The sequence below is a fragment of the Palaemon carinicauda genome, chromosome 24 (assembly GCF_036898095.1).
Source record: "Palaemon carinicauda isolate YSFRI2023 chromosome 24, ASM3689809v2, whole genome shotgun sequence".
In the NCBI taxonomy this organism is placed as follows: Eukaryota; Metazoa; Arthropoda; class Malacostraca; order Decapoda; family Palaemonidae; genus Palaemon; species Palaemon carinicauda.
This window is the reverse complement of record NC_090748.1, coordinates 9,044,363-9,059,362: the sequence shown is the minus strand read 5'-3', so window position 1 is coordinate 9,059,362 and position 15,000 is coordinate 9,044,363. Positions and strand designations below refer to the sequence as shown.

Genomic DNA, 15,000 nt, shown 5'->3' with positions numbered 1-15,000 from the left:
AGAATGCTAGAAACCTACAGGCTCAAACAGGGAAATTAGCCTACAGACGAAGTAACGAACAAGTAAAGTAAAATATTTTAAGAACAATAACATTAAAATAAATCTTTCATATAGCGTATAAACTATAAAAAGAAAAGAGAAAGAGAAATATGATTGAATAGTGTGCCCAAGTGTATCCTCAAGCAAGATATTTCATAGTAGTCATTCAGTTAAAAGCTCGTAATTATACTTAAATTCTGTTCTACATAAACAAAATTCATCATCTGGTTCATCTTGAGTCATAGCATGTATCCAGCTAACAGTGTTGCCAGATGGGTTAGTCTAAAAATCCCCAAATCTGTTGATAAATCCCCAAAACAACCCAAAAATCTACATTCCCACAAATTTATTTGTTTCTGATTCTGTAGGTATTACTATATAGAAATTACTCACTATACTTATACTTCATGTAAGTGCAAGCAAACTAATTGCAACAATATATAGGTTTACTCATCATTGTTTCTTCTGAGAAATTTGTACAGAATATCCCCATCAGACACCCAAAATCCTTAAATCTAGGGATAAATCCCCATATCTGGCAACACTGCCAGTTCATGAACAGGGCCTGTCGAAGGGTGGACCGATTTATAATTATTCAAGCTCATATTTTTGGTGATGATAAATGTGTTACCCTCTCGCTTGAGGGTAATACTCGGGTACACTATTCTACCTTATTTCTCTTCCTCTTGTTTTGTTAGACTTTTTATGGTTTATAATGGAAATATTTATTCTAATGTTACTGTTCTCAAAATATTTCATTTTTCCTTGTTTCCTTTCCTCACTGGGTTATTTTCCCTTTTGGAGCCCCTGGCCTTTTAGCATCCTGCTTTTCCAACTAGGGTTGTAGCTTAGCAAGTAATAATAATAATAATAATAATAATAATAATAATATCATACCAGTATCAATAATGATGCTGCCGAGCCTTTTTTTTATTGTCAATAAGAATATTCGAAAAGAAAAAAATATTTACTGGTGTACTAGTGCTAATTAGTCTCTGAAATATTTTACCATTTATTTAGCCTTTAGTGCTAGTCTTATATTGGATACTTTATTATATTAGTCCTCAAAATAACACACTGATGAAAATTACCTTGAAAAATATACGATTCTTTTTTTCTTTGTACTTTAAAATTGTTCTGGGATAGCGTCTTCTGTGCACATTTATTTCTTATAACGAGCAGGCAATAGAATCTTTTTTTCCTCACTAAATTAAGGTGTAATTGTATTTGGAATTGATTATGCATGTCTGTTGCATGGGCGTTATATGGCATAAGTTAACAACGACCCGGTCCACATCTCTAATTAGTTAGGTCTCCCATATAAAATCCTCCGTTTTCTATCATTGTACTTAGAAAATGCACCATTCTCTAAAACTCCTGTAGGCTTTCCATATCGATTTATTTACAATTATTTTGAATTTAAATTAGTCTTGTTAAATTAATGTGCTTTATGGAAAACACCTTGTAATTTCATTTATCTAGTATTTTTGTTGTCCTTTCATAGGTGATATGAAATTCTTTTTTGGCTTCCAAACTCGGAAATTCATATATATATATATATATATATATATATATATATATATATATATATACATATATATATGTGTATATATATATATATATATATATATATATATATATATATATATATATTAGCTTGGATTAGTTATCTACAATTAAGCATTTTGTAATCAGCGAGTCATACTGGAATCTCATTTTTTCTAAACCGCCATGAATGCGACTAGACCTATTGCAAAATCCCATTTTGCATTTTCCGCCCAGGAGCTCTCTCTCTCTCTCTCTCTCTCTCTCTCTCTCTCTCTCTCTCTCTCTCTCTCTCTCTCTCTCTCTCTCTCTCTCAATTTTATATTTACCTGAACAGTCGAAAGATTAGTTAAAAAATATAATGAAAAACAGTTAAAAGATCTGGCAGTAATTTTAGACTTCTGGAAGCACTGTAAACGTTACAGAGACTGTGTGAGCAAGAATCTGCCAGTAATTTCTGACTTCTGGAAGCATTGTCAAGGTTATAGAGCAGTGGTTCCCAACCTGGGGGAAATTTTCCCCTGGGGGGGGGGGAATTTGAAGCTTCCAGGGGTGAAATAATTATACTACCTACTAACTAAAAAAGCGGAAAATGTCCACATAGTATGTGCGGAAATTTGTTGTTAGCCATTCAATTGTGATATGATAATATCATTTCTCACTGACATGATATTTAAGGGGAGAATTTGAGTGTCATGCCCATTTTTGAGGCAGGCGAATGGGCATGAAGGGGGAAATCTGGATGGTTGAACTGGGTGCAGGGGGGAAATGACAGGAAAAAGGTTGGGAACCACTGCTATAGAGGCTGTCTGAGCAAGAATCTGGCAATAATTTTAGCCTCCCATTTCAACTCACCTGTGTGTGAGTGCCAGAAGAAAGTTCCAGGATTGGTAACGACGAAGTCATATCTGAATGTCCCCAAAATAGGGCACTGCGTAATAAAGGGCACGCCATCGTTGTATTGCTGGTCGCGCATGTGCAGTCCGTGCCAGTGGATGGTGGCTGAGTCAGAGAGCTGGCCATTATGCACATCGACAACAACTCTATCGCCTTCACATACCTGAAATATTGTAAAACTTTATCAATACATTTCATAAAAAAATACCACTTTTTAGAAGTTTAACTATTAGATTTTCATACTTTTGGGTATTATGAGTTTTTACACGGGAGATGTGTATCGTCAAATTCTTATTTCAATTCTTCATACTTGTGAAGAAAATTTTATATTTAACATATTTTCTGCTAGCAAAATTGTTTGATCACATAATAATACAGAATAACGTAATAAAAAGGTTTGTGTATCGCTTTTATCACTAAAGGTTTTTTTTAGAGTTAGAGCCACTCATACTAGGTTGGTTTGCCGTGAGCTATCAGACAAAAGTCTCCTACCATCACTAATACGCAGTTGGTCAACTTGGTGATAAAAATTGGCCTAACCCTATACATTAATAAGGACTTGTCTGAGGCCTTTGTCCTACAGTGGATTAGAAACGGCTGCATTTCTAGTTGTATAGTATATATATATATATATATATATATATATATATATATATATATATATATATATATAATCATCATCACCTCCTCCTACGCCTATTGATGCAAAGGGCTTGGGTTAGATTTCGCCAATCGTCTCTGTCTTGAGCTTTTAATTCAATACTTCTCCATTCATCATCTTCTATTTCGCACTTCATAGTCCTCAGCCCTGTAGGCCTGGGTCTTCCAATTCTTCTAGTTCCTTGTGGAGCCCAATTGAACGTTTGGTGAACTAATCTCTATGGGAGTGCGAAGAGCATGCCCAAACCATCTCCATCTACCCCTCTTCATGATTTCATCTACATGTGGCATTCGAGTAATCTCTCTTATGGTTTCACTTCTAATCCTGTCCTGCCATTTAACTCCCAATATCCTTATGAGGGCTTTGTTCTCAAATCTACTAAATCTATTGGAGATTGTTTCATTGTCATACTATGACTCATGTCCATAGAGTAACACCTACCTCACTACACTGATATATAGTCTGATGTTTATATGTAATTTCAGGCGATTTGATTTTCAAATTTTCCTTAACCTAACCAGTGTCTGATTTGCTTTTTTTCAATCTTTCACTAAACTCTAATTCTAAAGACCCTGTAGTGGAGATCATAGCTCCCAAATACTTTAAATGATTCTACCTCATTAATCCTTTCTCTTTCTAATGATATTTCATCTTCTATATATATATATATATATATATGTATATATATGTATATATATATATATATGTATATATATGTATATATATATATATATATATATATATATATATGTGTGTGTATATATGTATATATATGTTTATTTGTATAGATATATATAAATGTAAATATATATATGTATGTATATATATATATATATATATGAATATATATTATATATATATATATGTATATATGTTTATATATACAATATATATATATATATATATATATATATATATATATATATATATATATATGTATACATATATAGATATAGATATACATACATATTTATATATATATATATATATATATATATATATATATATATATATATATATATATCAGTTTTCATCCATATACTTGCCATACAAAAACATATCCATCTCCTCTAGAGATAAATAGAAAAAACTTCAAAGAATGATAATTTCGCCGTTTCTAAAATTCGATCGGGTTTCTCTTCTGATTTTGAAATATGTAATTATTCAGGAAATGATAAGCTTTTTCTGAAGTCACTCAAAGAAAATAGTAAATTTATTTCAAGTCATTCAGAAGATATTAAGATATTTTTTAATTAAATCTTAATTCCAATTCCCTCAAATAAAGTTATACGCCCTTTTAATCCATAAAGGTTTAAAGGTTTAAAGGTCGCTCATGAATGGCAAAGGCAAGGGACAGTGACATTGCCCAAGCAATCAGGACAATGTCCTAGAGACTGACCATATATTATATGATCAGCGCCCAAGCGTCCTCTCCACCCAAGCTAGGACCAGGGAGGGCCAGGCAGTGGCTGCTGATGACTCAGCAGATATACCTATAGGCTCCCCCAAACCCCCAACCTTAGCTTACAAGGATGGTAAGGTTGCAGACACTAATGGCACTAACGAGTCTGAGCGGGACTCGAACCCCCGACTGGGAAACACCAGGCAGAGACGTTACCGATCACCGTAGTGAATTATCTAAAATAAAAAGGTAAAAGTATCTGCTTTCAGTTCCAGTTTCATCAGAATAGATACTCACCAGAACGTCAGCCGGGCAAAGCCCAACCTCCGCTGTGGTACCCAACTACAACAGTGGCCTCCCCAGTAAAACAACTTAAACTCACGATCCCGGACTGGGACCGATCGGTTGCCATGCGAAAGCTAGGCGAACAGTTATATACCACTGTACTAGCATCTTATTCTGATCTTATTCCTGAACCTATGTTTCCTAAGATATCAACCTCGTAGCGTATATCATAGAAGAAGGCACTGTGTACAGTGTGCCGCGCAAGACACAATGTAAACACTAATAGGTATATATACTCAGCAACTATTGCTATGCCTTTAATATTGGGATAGCCTTTGTTTTCTCTCTTCCTATGACTGCAGTATGTCGTAGGTAATAATAATTATACTAATAATGATAATGATAATAATAATAATATTAATAATAATAATAATTATCATTATAATAATAATAATAATTATTATTATTATTATTATTATTATTATTATCAATTATCATCATTAATATCTTATTTATATTCATTATTATTATTATTTCTTGTCAAGCTCTCACTACAGAAGTACATATAACCCAATGATCCGGTTAAGCGCTTTAATAACAACTAAGGCAGTTCTAGTAAATAACCCAGAAACCCTATACCAGAAATTAAAACTGTCAATTATCATCACTTACTTGTACAGCCGGTCCGGGTAACTGCCTATTAACAGCGAGAATGGGCCTTGCCACTCCGTCAGCTGCTATGCACTCTTGCCTATAGCAGTCAGAAATATTTTGCGGGCAGTTGAAGCATGCGCGGCCCAGCGTGTGGTACTCTTGTAGATAGAATTCGTATTTGCAGATCTTAGTCTCACCTTTAATGCATGGACGTTCGCATTCGTGCTCAAAGGCTGAAATATAGAAGCAGAAGTTAACTATGTTTTAAATCTATTATTATTATTATTATTATTATCCGATACTGAGAACGTGTAAGGGAACCCCAGTTTAATAAGGAACTGGTGAATTACGACAACGCCAAACATTCTTAAATAAGTCCAGAGGCTCCAACAGGGAAAATAGCCCAGTGAGTAAAAGAAACTAGGAAAAATGAAATATTCTAAGTACGATAACAACATTAAAACAAACATTTCCTATATTATTAGTATTATTACTTGCTAAGCTACAACCTTAGTTGGAAAAATAGTATAAGCCAAGGGCTCCAATAGGGGAAATAGCCCAGCGAGGAAAGGAAACTAGGAAAAATAAAATATTTTAAGAACAGCAACATTAAAACAAATATTTCCTATTTTATTATTATTATTATTATTATTACTTGCTAAGCTACAACCCTAGTTGGAAAAGCAGGATGCTATAACCCCAGGGGCTCCAACAGTGAAAATAGCTCAGCGAGGAAAGGAAACAAGGAAAAATAAAATATTTTAAGAACTGTAACAACATGAAGACAAATATTTCCTATATAAACTATAAAATCTTTAACAAAACAAGAGGAAGAGAAATAATATAGAATAGTGTACCTGAGTGTACCTTTAAAGTTCCGAAAAGTTCAAACCTGCAGCGAATTTATTTATATTGGACAGGCTGACATTAGTCTCTTTTTATAGTTTATATATGAATGATCTATTTTAATATTGTGACTGTTCTTAGAATATCATAATTTAATTGTTCATTACTTCCCTTGTAGTTTATTTTTCCTAATTCATTTCCTCACTGGGCTATTTTTCCCTGTTGGAGCCCTTGGCCTTATAGTATCCTGCTTTTCCAATTATGAGTTTTAGCTTAGCTAATAATAGTAATAATAATAATAATAATAATAATACCTAGGTGGCACTCAGTAGAGCGCAAACCTCCGCCGCGGTAGTTTATTTCTCGACCTTTTGCTTGACCGTGACCGTGTCCTCCCAAAATTTAATCCTTTTCAGCTTTATACATAAGAGTTAATCCCTGCAAGTTACATCACTCTACAATTAAAACTGTGCCCAGGAAGCTGGTCACAAACAAACATACTCATTCACACAAAAAGGGGTGAAAACATAACCTACTTCCAACTTCGTTGGCGGAGGTAATAATAACAATAGCAATAGCGTTCCTACCGACTATGGATAATGAGGAACATGGATCACAAAAAAAAAGTCAGTTGTTGAAGGAAGCTAGGTTTAAAGGCCATTCATCAATGGCAGAGGCAAGGGACTGTGACATTGCCCTATCAAGCAGGACAATGCCCTAGAGACTGACCATATATACATATGATCAGCGCCCAAACCCCCTCTCCAGCCAAACTAGGACCAAGGAAAGCCAGGCAATGGCTGCTGATGACTCCGCAGATAAATCCATAAGTTCCCCCTCACCCCACCCCCTCCGTAGCTCACAAGGATGGTGAGGCTCTAGCGACCAAAGAAACTAACAAGTTTGAGCGGGACTCGAACCCCAGTCTGGCGAACACCAGTCAGGGACGTTACCACATAGGCCACCACAGCCCTAAACAGGATATCGCACATGTCAATTTTCAATTAAAGCGGCTGAAAATATCAGCATATATAAGAGTTCCTTATGGATAGCGCACTTCTAATACTGCGAGCAAAAGTGTTGTGAAAAAAAAAATCAGGAAGCTGTCTAAGTATGGTGGAATTTCACGATAATCGAGAAAATCTCTCCTTACAGCATGAAAAAGTAAATGGTGATAATGCCAAATTATTTGCAAACAAGCTCTGAATTTTGAGCTGAACTACGTACACGTGGGTAACTATAAAACAGTGAAATCATCATAATTGCTACTCTTAATTTATATTTTAGTAAATATGAAAACACGCACACACATACGTATATATATATATATATATATATATATATATATATATATATATATATATATATATATATATATATATATATATATATAATATATATATGGGTGTGTATAAATACATATGTATAATGCATATATGATATAGAGATATGTGTGTATATTGGCCTCTATATATATGTGCAAAGTTTCCAAGCGGTCAAAAATATAAGTTTGTATCAAGGGTGGCATGCAGATTTTTGGCGAATATTTTTTAAAATCTTTTATTTCACTCAGTGATCACTGGTATTGCGTCGTTAACGTTGACAAGTTGTACGGCACAATCTTAAGAAACAACGGAGAAATGACCATTTAAAGTCCATCGACCTTTAATTAAAGGTCTGAATGATGCGAGTAGCGTAGTGGACTTGGATTTTATCTACATCTGTTATTTTTATTATCATTTACAAAATTATTTAGTAATTTTGATAGGTCAGCCCGCGTCTGGCAGTGCTACACCATTGGGGTGACATAGAAATGCCCTTTAATGCCTGGAGCAAGCCAACAGAGTTGAACAGACAAACTTTAGTACAATGTTGCCAAATATGGGGATTGATCCCTAGATTTAGGGATTTTGGGTGTCTAATTCTGTACAAATATCTATGAAGAAGAAACAAAATTTAGTAAATCTTTATATTATTGCAATTAGATTACTGAGCACACTATGTAAAGTATGGTGAGTAATTTCTATATGAGTAAAGCCTGCATGAGCAGAAGAAAATATATTCGTGGAAATGGGAATTTTTGGGTTGCTTGGGGGGGGGGGGGGGTTATCATGAGTTTTGGGGATTTTTAGACTAAACCATATGGAAACTGCGTTAGTAACTTACAAACCGAGTTATCACCGTAAGCAGTGTCAGATTTCTTTCCGTTTTTAGAGTGATTATACAATAACATTCATATATCGTTGTGATATAGCGGAAGTGTTATAAAAAGGCCAAAACGTGTTAATTAAGCAGATTTTCGTCCCACCAACTTAGCAAAGGTCCTGGGGTAGAAAAACGAAGTGAGCTTGCTTACAGACTTAGCGTACAGACAATGGCTTCTCTTTCAACTGACTCGCCTCTTGTATCAAAGTTACAGTTCTAAGTTAGGTTAATATTACGTTGTAAAATTATTAGATGTCGCAGTTTTTAGAACTAGATTTGGATACGGAAAGATTCGGAACGGACATAGAATTAGAATTTTAAAAAACTGGAGCCTGGTTTAAAGGCCGCTCATGATTCGTTAGATGATTAATATGGACCCACCCGAGAAGTAGTTCACTCGACTTCAGTGGAGGGTTGGATTTAAACCCAAAACAAGTAAACAAGTAAGAATGGCAGGGGTAAGGGACAGTGACATTCCCCTATGGAGCAGGACAATGCCTTAGAGACTGACTATATACACATATGATCAGCGCACAAGCACCCTCTCCACCCAAGCTAGAACCAAGGAGGGCCAGGCTATGACTGTTGATGACTCAGCAGATAGATCTATAGGCTCCCCTAAACGCCCCTTGCGTAGTTCGCTATGATGGTGAGGTTGCAGCGACCAAAGGAACTAAAGAGTTTGAGCAGGACTCGAACCCCAGTCTGGCGTTCACCAGTCAGGGACGCTACCACGTCAGCCACCACAACCCTGGTTCCGAAAATGTAGACAATAGGAGAAACGAATGCCATGACTATTCCCTGGTGAGTGTTAAAATTTTATCTTAATGTATTTTTTTTTTTTATGATTTAGAATTTTGATTAATGAACGACGAATCATGGGAATTCACAACAAATCTTACCTGATTTTTTTTTCACTTTTATCTATGAAAATGTCCTTAATTTTAGATAAATTTACAAAGTAAATATACCGATGAAAGGGGAAAAAACGGCTAATATTTTGGAGTAATTTGGAATTCCGTTAAAGAACGAGGAATCGTGGGAAATCAGAAAAAAAAATGCAAGTTTACCTTTAAAGCTGTTCTTCTACGCTTCATAGTTTTTTACTTCAGACGGTAATACGCGTTTGTTTGCAAGTCAATTTAAAAATTAAATATATCGTTTAAAATAAAAATAAAAAAGAATGGTAATTACCGAGTTTTTTTTTATCATGAAAAAAACTATTGTACAAAATTAGAATGAATGAGAAAACTAAAAACAAAAATGTTCACATGAAATTTTAAATTTATTCTATAGAAATTCTGATCGTAAAATATGTTCTAATTATAAACCTCATTTTTAGTAAGTTCAATTGTAATAGCTCTAAAAATAATGGACGAGTTTGATTTTTAATTTTTTATTTTTTTTTCAATGAAATTAAGATTAAATGTTAATAGATCGCTTTAAAATTTATAAAGAAACCTTACATACATACACAATATATATATATATATATATATATATATATATATATATATATATATATATATATATATATACATACATACATTATATATATATATATATATATTATATATATATATATATATATATATATATATATATATATATATATTATATACATACATACATACATTATATATATATATATATATATATATATATATATATATATATATATATATATATATATATATATATATATATATACATATACATATACATATACAGTACATATATATATATATATATATATATATATATATATATTGTGTATGTATGTAAGGTTTCTTTATAAATTTTAAAGCGATCTATTAACATTTAATCTTAATTTTATTGAAAAAAAAAATGTGTGTGTAAATGTTATTAAAATTGACTGATAAATCGTGATAATTCAATGGTCGACGTTTAGTCCCCTTAATAATCACGATCGTACATGAAGATTTAAAATATATTTACGGAATGAAGTAATAATTAAGCATGCTAAACCTCGAATTTCACACTCTTGCGTCATGGATTTGTACAACTGATGGATGTAACGATTTTGAGTAATAGGTAATACGGTAGTTAAGAACAGAGTGATCTTTGGTCGAAACTGAATAGTGCTATTATTATTATTATTATTACTACTTGCTAAGCTACAACCCTAGTTGGAAAAGCAGGATGCTATAAGCCCGGGGGCTCCAACAGGGAAAATAGCTCAGTGAGGAAAGGTAAATTGTAGAAAAACAAGAAAACAAGTCATGATTTATTATTATTATTATTATTATTATTATTATTATTACTTGCTAAGCTACAACCCTAATTGGAAAAGCAGGATGCTATAAGCGGGGGCTCCAACAGGGAAAATTGCCCAGTGAGGAAAGGAAATAAGGAAAAATAAAATATTTTAAGAACACTTAACAATATTACGATAAATATTTCCTGTATAAACTATAAAGATAAGTGGAAGAAAAATATGATAGAATAGTATGTTACCGAGATGTAGGACCAGTACTGTTTAAAAAAAATAAAATTAATCGTATTTCAGTAAAATACAGGCTACCGTAATTTTACCTTACTTTGTTATTACTTTTTCTACGGGTTGGTGACCGTATTATCACTCTTTTTACGCCAATATAAACTTTTTTAAAACGGGATAAATCCTGGAATAAATGTTGCCAGATATATATTTTTTTTTTTACTGCAAATTTTCTAAGTGTAGCGCATTCGGTATTTTAGGAGTAAAATTTAACTTGGATATATTTACTGCTCGGCCGAAATATTGATATGTCGCTGTATTTCTTTAACAAATCAAACCATTATCATAAGTCTAGAAATAACATGAGGTAGATAGTTTGGGATTTGTCTCTCTTGGAAGTCTATAATAGAAGTTTTTTCTGTTCTAATTGGAGATCCCGTTTAAGAGAATCATTGTAATTTATTACTTGCTAAGCTACAACCCTAGTTGTAATAGCAGAATGTTGTAAGCCCATGGGACCCAACGTTGAAAACAGCCCAGTGAGGAAAGGAAATAAGGAAAAATAGAGTATTTTGAGACCAGTAACAGCATTAAAATGAATATTCCCCATATAAACTATAAGATCATTGTAATTTATTACTTGCTAAGCTACAACCCTAGTTGGAATAGCAGAATGCTATAAGCCCAGGGGCCCCAACAGGGAAAATAGCCAAGTGAGGAAAGGAAACAAGGGAAATAAAATATTCTAAGACCAGTAACAACATTAGAATAAATATTTCCTATAAAAAACTATAAGATTAAGAGATTAAAAACGAATCTCAGAAGGTATAGAGGAAAATATATTTTTCGAAGAGTGGAATTGTAAACATATCAAAGAAACTTTCAACTGGCCTCCACAAAGCCCTAGAAGAGTTGGAAGACCTAGTCATACATGACTGAGGACTATGAAGCGTGGAGTAGCAAATGATGAGTGGAGACGCATTGATATTGATAGAGTTGACTGGCGAAATCTAACCGAGACCCTTTGCGTCAATAGGCGTAGGAGGAGATGATGGTGAAATCTAACCAAGGCCCTTTGCGTCAATAGGCGTAGGAGGAGATGATGGTGAAATCTAACCGAGGCCCTTTGCGCCATTAGGCGTAGGAGGAGATGATGAGAGGAAAGAGCAGAAGGGAATTATGAAGTTGTTATTCATAAAAAGCCATAAAAAGATGGGAAAGATGAAACAAGAGACAAGACAGGGAAATATGTTGGAATATCAGCAGCAATAGATATGAAGATATGAATCATATTAACAGATAATATTTAACGGTGTCTGGAGATAACGTGAGTGTAGTCCTAAGTAGGTCATTTAGCGTATGTACCTCAATGATAGGCAATGTCAATAGCTTCAGAGGCATCCAGATCAATAGTGAAATAGGCCTACTCCCCAAAGTTTATGGAATACAGATGAAAAGATTCTCCAAACAGAAAAAGATAAGGTAGATGTGGTTAAAATAACTACAACATGATTCGTCATAAAACAAATTCGTAACTCGAAAACAATTCAAATTGGTCATAAATAAACTCAAAGGCAATTTGAATTCGTCATAAACTCAAACCCATTTCAAATTCGTCATTATCAAACAAACTCAAAAGCAAATCAAATTCGTCATGAACAAATTCAAACTCAGAAGGAATTCAAATTTATCGTAAACAGACTCAAACTCTAAAGCATTTAAAAATTGTCATAAACAAACTCAGACTCAAAAGAATTCAATTTCGTCATAAACAAACTCAAACTTAAAATTAATTCAAATTCGTCATAAACAAACTCAAACTTAGAAACAATTCAAATTCGTCATATACAAACTCAAACCCAGAAACAATTCAAATTTGTCATAAACAAACTCAAAACTCAAAAGCATTTCAAATTCGTCATAAACAAACTCAAAAACTCAAAAGCATTTCAAATTCGTCATAAACAAACTCAAACTCAAAAACATTTTAAATTCGTCATAAAAAAAAAAACTATGGCAGTTCCCAACGGAAAATTTGGTCGCTTAGCCTAGACTTACAAGGGTAAATTCCCAGTCTGTGTCTTAGAGATTGACAGATAACTCGAATTACATACGCCTTTCAATCGTCAAACAATAACCAACAGATTAATTAACTTCTTTCACGTTACAATTTGTATGATTTTCAGTGAATTAATCGATTCAAAAGATTGAGTCTAAGACTTGTTGGTAACTATCCCCTAATTTCATATACATATATATATATATATATATATATATATATATATATATATATATATATATATATATATATAATATATATAGATATATATATAGATATATATATATATATATATATATATATATATATATATATACATACATATATATATAATTTATATGTATATATACATACATGTATATATATATATACATATATATATAATACATATATATAATATATTTATATAGATATATATATATAATATATATATAGATATAGATATAGATATAGATATAGATATAGATATATATATATAGATATATATATATATATATATATATATATATATATATATATATATATATATATATATATATGCATTAATTCGAATTAAGAAATGTTGATACTATTTTCTCTCAACATCTTAGTATACTTCGAGCTGTGAAGGTATCCAGTAACCTGAAAGAATGTTATATGTGCAAAGTACCACGGAAGATATCTATATTTAATCCCTGAAAGACAGACCAGAACACCATGATTTTACCGAAGAAAAAAAAAAACCCTTTCGGTGAAGTTATACTAATATTTTCAATGCATAGAAATAACCACACAGGAAGTCAAAACCCAAAGGTTGAGATGATGCCATACGATGATCGGGTTTTATTTCTTGAATAATGTTCACGGGTTATTATTAATAATTTTTACTAAGATACAAAGATAGATATGGGAGTCAAATGGTTTAAAACCTGATAGATGTAAGCGTGCAGGGCTACATTATCCATGAGTCCGATTAGGCTGAAGCCTATAGTCAATTTCTTTTAGCGATGCAGATTTGCACCGACTCGCAGCGGTGCCCTAGCTCGGAAAAGTTTCCTGATCGCTGATTGGTTGGACGAGATAATTCTAACCAATCAGCGATCAGGAAACTTTTCCGAGCTAAAAGGGAACCGCTGCGAGTCTCTGCAAATCTGCCTCGATAAAAGAAATGGACTATTGTCGCTTAGCAAAAGCATGGGCCCATGCAACTTATTTCTGTTTTAGTGTTAATTATTAAAGCTATGGGTAATTTACTTCATTTATAATAATATTGTTATAAACTACGAAATGAGAGCGTGAAATTTACAGGGTGGGGGCTTGGGGAAACTGGCCGTTGAGGATTGTCTAGGTACCCAAAGAAGCTCGAAGCCTAGGGGCACTGTGAACATGGTAGCGAAGTTGGTTGAGCTGCCTGGCGGTCAAAGGGTTAACGATAATTATTATTATTATTATTATTATTATTATTATTATTATTATTATTAAATGTTGAGCTACAACCCTAGTTGGAAAAGCAGGATGCTATAAGTCCAGGGGCCCCCACAGGGAAAATAGCCCAGTGAGGAAAGGATACAAGGAAAAATAGAATATTTTAAGAACAGTGATAACTATAAAATAAATATTTCCTATATAAACTATAAGAACTTTAGCAGAACAAGAGGAAGAGAAATTAGATAGAATAGTGTGCCCGAGTGTACCCTCAAGCAAGAGAACTCTAACTCAAGACAGTGGAACACCATGGTACAGGGGCTATGGCACTACCCAAGACTAGAGAACAATGGGTTGATTTTGGAGTGTCCATTCATCTTTCCTGCAACGCCTATTGTATGGGGGCTGACATAGGCCTACTGGAATTTTGGAAAGACTGTCGGATTCATTCAACAAAAGAGTCCTAAAGGGAATTTGCAAGGCGCTTGTGAAGGAAGTTTCAGATTATGTAACTATTGCAGAATCTAGGCAAATGAAAACGC

General features: G+C 33.2%; 2 protein-coding genes across 2 annotated transcripts in view; one reads left to right on the top strand and one right to left on the bottom strand.

Annotated features, from left to right (window-relative positions):
- The window catches only part of Aduk (Another Drosophila Unc-51-like kinase), a 151,097-nt gene that overhangs the window by 25,405 nt on the left and 110,692 nt on the right, over nucleotides 1-15,000 (top strand). The window lies entirely within an intron of this gene.
- Nucleotides 1-15,000, bottom strand: part of LOC137618065 (uncharacterized) — a 28,037-nt gene that overhangs the window by 11,976 nt on the left and 1,061 nt on the right. Inside the window, exons 2-3 of the mRNA XM_068348035.1 lie at nucleotides 5,502-5,716; nucleotides 2,440-2,644 (exon numbers count right to left, since the gene is read on the bottom strand). Coding sequence (XP_068204136.1) covers nucleotides 2,440-2,644; nucleotides 5,502-5,716 — 420 coding nt within the window. The remainder of the gene's footprint in view (nucleotides 1-2,439; nucleotides 2,645-5,501; nucleotides 5,717-15,000) is intronic.